The sequence below is a fragment of the Bufo bufo genome, chromosome 8 (genome assembly GCF_905171765.1).
Source record: "Bufo bufo chromosome 8, aBufBuf1.1, whole genome shotgun sequence".
In the NCBI taxonomy this organism is placed as follows: Eukaryota; Metazoa; Chordata; class Amphibia; order Anura; family Bufonidae; genus Bufo; species Bufo bufo.
In genome coordinates, this window is record NC_053396.1 from 120,951,422 (window position 1) to 120,958,120 (window position 6,699).

Here is a 6,699-nt window from a genome sequence, read left to right on the forward strand (position 1 = left end):
GTTTGGGTTAAATGCACATGCAAGAATTACTGCTGCAGAAACCGTAGGAACTCTGTTTGCTGAGATAGAGAACATATGGAGACGGAGAGTTGGGTACTTGTAAGGGACACCCCATGTTGAGGTTATTATAGATCTAATGGGTCCCCAAGGTGGTCTGTGCTTAAGTCCTGACTAGGTGAACCAGAAGGACTGTCTGAGGGAGGATGATCTAGAGTAGATGAACCAGAAGGACTGTCTGAGGCAGGAGGACCTAAGGTAACGATTTAACTAGGTGTACCAGAAGGATTATGATCCGAGGAAGGATGACCTAGGGGAAGCCCGGCCGGCAAATTATGTAATTCAGGATTTGGGGTGTTAAAGTGCCTTGTGAGCCAGACCCAAATCCTGGGATTGGACTGAGACAGACCATGGGGACCATACCAAACAAGTCCGGGGAGCAGAAGAGGAAAACTTCCAGACAAATAGTGAGAGAGAGAAAGTAGGAAAGAGTTTCTTGCAGCCTTATCAGTTAAGCCCTTGTTATGTACCGGCTGTGGGATTTATGGGAGAAACAGTCCGTGAATCTGAGCCAGTTAAACTAAAGATAAGACAGTACGGTTGTTACCCAATTGTTACTAAAGAAGAAACCCAGTTAAGGGGCCGCCTGTCAGTTACAGGATGGTTCATGTTGCTAGAGAAGTTAACAAGATGACAATTTTGAAAACCCCAGATAGAAGAGAGGCTGTTTAAAGGATTCAAGTGCCCAAAGGAGCACAAAGCCTAAGGGGGCTTACTGTTGCCCCTGGATTAGACATGCCTCCATGTTAATGCAGCCTCTGTGTGATTGTCTGTTATCTGACCCATTTCACCTGACAGAAGATGCAGTGAATAGTTTTCATACAATGAAGCTGTGCATAACCTCAGCCCCAGCCCTGAGTATTCCAAAATATGATGAGGAATTTAACTTGTTCTGTTCTGAAATTCAGGGTCACAGTCAGCCAGGTTAGACCCTGTTGCCCGCGGCCCCCCCTCCTGTGTCAGGGCAGTCGCGGCAGTGCAGGCAATGAAATTAATGAGCAGCTGTGAAGACATGGCAGTTTCTGTGTATAGACAGCACCCACACTCACCCCCCTACCCACAATTTCCTTTTTAGCAATCAGTTTGAGTTTCAGGAAGTGCAGGGGGGGGATGGAAACATACAGTTGTGCAAACACATAGGACATACTCACACAAGTGCAACCAAACCATATTTCTATGGCTAGACAACTCAGACTCCAATGCACTCATTTCTTTAAAAAAAAAAAAGTACTACTCTAAATCCTATTATTTTGTTACCAATCACAGATTCAGAAATGGGGGAGGGTAGCACAGGTAGCCTTTTGTCTGATTTAGCTGAAAATGCTTCTTATGATTGTATACAGTTGATGCAACAAGAAACTTCTGGATTTTCTCATAAAAAACCTCTTGATAACCCTGATTTTGAGTGTTTTGTAGATGGAAGCAGGAATATGGGAGAGGATGGCCAGTTCCACACTGGATATGCAGTGGTCACACAGCATGAGGTAGCCATTGCTGAACCACTCCCTCCGCACATGTCTGCGCAGGAGGCAGAGCTGAAGGCACTCACTGAGGCGTGTAAATTGGCTCAGGGGAAGAAGGTGAACGTCTATACAGATTCTAGGTATGGTTTTGGTATTGCACATGACTATGGACCCATATGGCGGCCTAGAGACTTTCTAACCTCTGCAGGTCAGCCCATTAAAAACAAAACAAAGACTCCGTGTTTGAACTAATGAACTCACTACTGCTTCCAGAGGAAGTAGCCATTGTCGAGGTTAAGGCACATACCAGACAACAAACCTGTGAGGCTAGGGGCAACAACAGGGCAGATGGAGCTGCACAAGAGGCATCAGTGAAGCCTTGGAAACCCGAGGTAATCCCTGTCAGAGTCCTGGAGCCTCACCACATGTCTGAAGATGTGTTGATTAAACTGTCTGCATAGGCAGATGAAGGAGAAAATACCTCCTGGACTCAGAGAGGAGCAGTGCCGAATGGGCAGGGACTCTGGGAAGTGTCAGGAAAAATATGCCTACCTAGAGCCCTCTATCCTATGATGGCTCAGGGGGCCCACGGGTCCACTCACCTATCAAAAGGTACCATGGTAAGTGTGGTTAATACAGGGTGGATTGCTCCGGGGTTTTCTCTGTGCACTGAATAACCCCAGTCAAGTGGTGAAGATTCCAAGCAAGCACCCCCCCAGGCCACTTTACCCGTTTCAGAGACTGCAGATAGACTATATACAACTACCAAAGGTAGGTGTGTATGAATTTGTTCTCGTGTGTGTTGATCTCTTTTCAGGTTGGCCGGAAACCTTCCCAATAGCCTAAGCAAATGCCAAGAATACGGCAAAGAAACTGGTCAGTGAACTGATATGCAGGTATGGTGTTCCTGAAGTCATTGAGTCAGATAGAGGTTCTCATTTTGCAGTTGAAGTGAAGAGGGAAGTTATGCAAGCATTAGGGGTGATCCACGCTTTCCGAGGTGAGCGTTTGAATGGATAAAAGGCCATGCGGGAGATCCAGAGGCCCTGGACAGAGTGCTTGCCTCTGGCTCTATATTCAGTAAGGACTACCCCAAACAAGAGGACAGGGTTGTCCCCATTTGAGATCCTGTTTAGAAGTGCCCCCAGGTTAGCGTTGTACTTTCCCCAGTAGCTGCAGATGAATAATGACAGTCTGACCAGTTACATACGGGCCCTCACTAAAAGGCTAGAATACACGCATAAACAGGTGTTTGCTTCATTTCCAGATCCTGACTTAATAGAAGGAACTCACAACTTGCAGCCCAGAGACTGGGTGGTGATAAAAAGACATGTGAGAAAAGGACTAGTTCCAAGATTCGATGGTCCACTTCAAGAACTGTTGACCACCCACACCGCTGTAAAGGTTGAAGGAAAACCCAACTGGATACACGCTTCTCACTGCAAGAAAGTCTTGGAACCACAGGATGAAGGTCCTTCTGCTGATAGTAGCTCTGACCCTGAGCGTGTCAGCAGTGTTTCGTCCACTGAATGATGAATGGAACAATGTTCTGATACAGCACCATCAGGTGTTGTTTGAAGGAATGAATGAAAAGTGACAGACTGTTGGATCTGTACTCACAGTCCTGTGAGTTCAGCCAGTATGCCCTATTTTGTCATGCCCCTCAGTTTATCTGAATTGACTGAACTGGCCAACTCTACTATCTTTGTCACAGGCATGAAGCAGGTTAAGTCCAAACTAAAAACAGGGAGATACCCTTACCCGTTGCAGGATGGGCTGAGCCCCCCTGGTTCATAGTAAACAGATTAGGGCCACCAACTGAATATAGCTCTACCCCCTGGAACGAGAACATGTGGTGCAATGTGTCATGCTTTCCTGTTGTTGTTTGCAAATACGGTCGAAAGGTATGTCTTTTAGTCCTCATGACAAATTTGGCTGCAATGACTGGTGTTGGTATAGATCCTGTAAAGGGTAAGAATCTGGCCTGCAACAACCATACCTTAGTTGATTTAATTGCTGGAATAACCTCTAACTCCTCAGAGGGTCAGGAAAAGGGACCAGAACTGGCAGAAGGTGTCCGACTGGCCAAATTGATAACTCAGTTGTTTAATAGTACGGTGGTTGCAGTCCCAGAAGATATATTCCTGGTCTGTGGGCATAAGGCATACTAATGGTTGCTCAGAAATGTCACTGGTTTATGTACAATCACCCGGATTACTCCTGCAACCTTTATAATACCCCATTCTGACATAGATATGTTTATTAATAAAGTTTGTAAGAAGGGGATACAATATTGAGATTATTGAGAGTATCTGTGGTACTGTTCCCCCTGAAGGGAATCCTTAGGGCAGAATAGGATTAGCTTGTTCTGAAGTACCTTTGGGCGGTAACAGTTCACAGATTTCTCAAAATGGGGGAATTGTGAGAGATAGAACTCCATCTTGTATATCCTATACCTATCTGAACCAGAGTTCAATTAGAGGTTATTAAAATGTTAGACAAGTGTCAGCTCTTTGCAGCCACGCTGGGGGGGGGGGGGGGGGGGGGGGGGGATTCAGCTGACAACCTCCCCCCCTCCTGTTCTATTTGTATAAATGCTAGTTTCTGCTATTCTAAGTTTAAGATCCTCTTTCTGCTAAAGGTTTCATTTCTTCTGTCTCCTTGTAGTTTATGTGACGCACGGCTGTTGGGCGTCTACCAATAAGTATGGTATAAGAATATGTGCTAATGTTAAAATAAAGCAGATTACTAATTACAACCATTGCGTGTATCAGCCTTCTCTGTGCACATTACACTATTTGAATTTGGAACCCATAATCATAGACGCAGGGGTAATTGCCCTCACACAGGCATGGTTGTGTGTGATAATGGCCGTAACCTGGTGGCGGCTTTAGAGCTCGGCAAGCTCACACACATCCCATGCCTAGCCCATGTCTTAAACTTAGTGGTTCAGCGGTTTTTCAAAACCTACCCCAATGTGCCTGAGCTACTGGTGAAGGTGCACTGCGTGTTGCACCTCAGCTTAACCATCCGACTTCTGTGTCTACTCAAACGCTTGCTGATTACAATTAAGGATGATGCTTTGCATGTGGAAGAGGGGGAAATGTGGGAAGAAGACATTACACAGGGTGATAGCCAGACCACCCTCCGTCCGTCTTCTCAGCGCCAATTGGACGATGAAAAGGAGAAGGAGGAGGAGCAGGAGACGGTTGCCTCCACTACAGAGGGTAGTACCCATGGAAGTTTAATTCCATCTGTTCAGCGCGGGTGGGCAGAAGAGGAGGAAGAGGATGAGGAGATGGACAGTCATCCTCCTGATGATGACAGCAAAGTCTTGCCTGTTGGTACTCTGGCACACACGGTTGACTTCATGTCAGGCTGCCTTTCCTGCGACCCGCATGTTATACGCATTTTAGACAACATGGATTACTGGTTGTTTACCCTTCTCAACCCCCGCTACCAAGAGAACTTCTCATCTCTTATTCCTCAGGTGGAGAGGACGAGCAAAACGGTGCAATAATAGAAGGTCCTTGTTGAAAAATTGCTCCAAAAAGTTCCATCTGACAACACTGGCAGCAGAGTACTTCCTTGGGCAACCAAGGAGGGGAGACAAGGGGAACACACAGCAGTTCCAACAGAGGCAGGGCAACACTCTCCAAGGCCTGGGACATTTTCATGACAACCCGCCAGCACCCTCACCCTGATAAGCGGCCTAGTGTCACAAGGAGGGAAAAGTTTTGGAAGAAGGAGTACGTAGCAGACCGCGTCAGCATCCTCAGTGATACCTCAGTGCCTTACAACTACTGGGTGTCCAAGCTGGACACGTGGACAAACTGGCGCTCTACGCCTTGGAGGTGCTGGCGTGCCCTGCCGCCAGTGTTTTGTCTGAGCGGGTATTTAGTGCTGCTGGTGGCATTATAACAGATAAACATATCAGCATATCAGCCTGTCAACTGAAAATGCTGACAGGTTGACTCTTATAAAAATGAATAAGGCCTGGATTGCCCCTGACTTCTCAACTCCAACATAGGAAAGCGGATGAACAAAGGCACTTTGAATGTGTTGTTCAATGTACCCAATACATTGTATTCCCATGCACCCCTTCCACCAGAAAAAAGGGTATATGGTTAAATCTTCCTTTTCACATTCTCCTCCTCCTCTTCCATCATATCAACATGCTTATTTGTCGCATATAATGCCATCGCATATATGCCCTCGCATAAAATTTTTTTACAGGGTCAGCTCAACTGCAGGTCCTCACATATAATGTTTCACAGGGTCAGATCACCTGCAGGCCCGAGCACATAATGTTTTTCAGGGTCAGCTCACCAGCAGGCCTTCACTAACAATCTTTTACAGGGTTAGCTCACCTTCTAATGACGACAGCGAAGTCTTGCCTGTTGGTACTCTGGTACACATGGCTGACTTTATGTCAGGCTTCCTTTCCCACTACCCGCGCGTTATACGCATTTTAGACAACACGGTTTACTGGTTGTTCACCCTTCTCAACCCCCGATGCAAAGACAACTTTTTATCTCTCATTCCTCTGGTGTAGAGGACAAGCAAAACGGTGCTATACCAGAAGGTCCTTGTTGAACAATTGCTCCAAAGTTGATAGGGCAGACATCCAAATAGATTATCGCCGTCACGGGGATGTGCGATCGCCTAGAAGTTATCTAGAGTCAATAAAGCGGCAGCAGGCCCTCACCTACAAGTCCAGTCTCAGTAGTAAAGAGTCTGATCAACATAATCCTCACCATGACGGCACACTGGGTGAACGTTGTGGAGGTCGGGACTTGCCCTCCAATAGATCCTCATTAACGGAAAGTGTACTCATTCCAATAATAGAGCCTCTTGTTATTTATCATCACTACCTCCCCGAGTCGGGAGTGGGTAATTGCTGTGTGCCTTCCTTGGACGCTTGTGCTTTAATAACTTGACCCACCCTCTCTGGGTGGTTCACAATTAGGAAAAAAAAGGTGCAAGGCAACAACAGCCAATCAGATTTCAGCCATTGACCTCCCTTGGATGTGGTAGCCGTTTCTTAGGCTCCCTCTTCGGCATCGAACCGTGATTCCCTGTTACCCATGATCAACATGGTAGGCTCAGAAAAGAACATCGAAAGTTGATAGGGCAGAAATCCGAATGGATTGTCGCCATCACAGGGATGTGCAATCGC

The 6,699-nt window shown here is 46.5% G+C and overlaps 1 protein-coding gene across 1 annotated transcript; it reads left to right on the top strand.

Moving 5' to 3' along the window:
* Positions 1 to 1,325: 1,325 nt before the first annotated feature.
* Positions 1,326 to 3,169, top strand: LOC120977088. Its single transcript, XM_040404854.1, has 3 exons — positions 1,326 to 1,660; positions 2,338 to 2,396; positions 2,788 to 3,169. Exons 1-3 carry the CDS (start codon positions 1,332 to 1,334, stop codon positions 3,051 to 3,053), a joined length of 654 nt encoding a protein of 217 aa, XP_040260788.1. The 5' UTR covers positions 1,326 to 1,331; the 3' UTR covers positions 3,054 to 3,169.
* Positions 3,170 to 6,699: the final 3,530 nt, after the last annotated feature.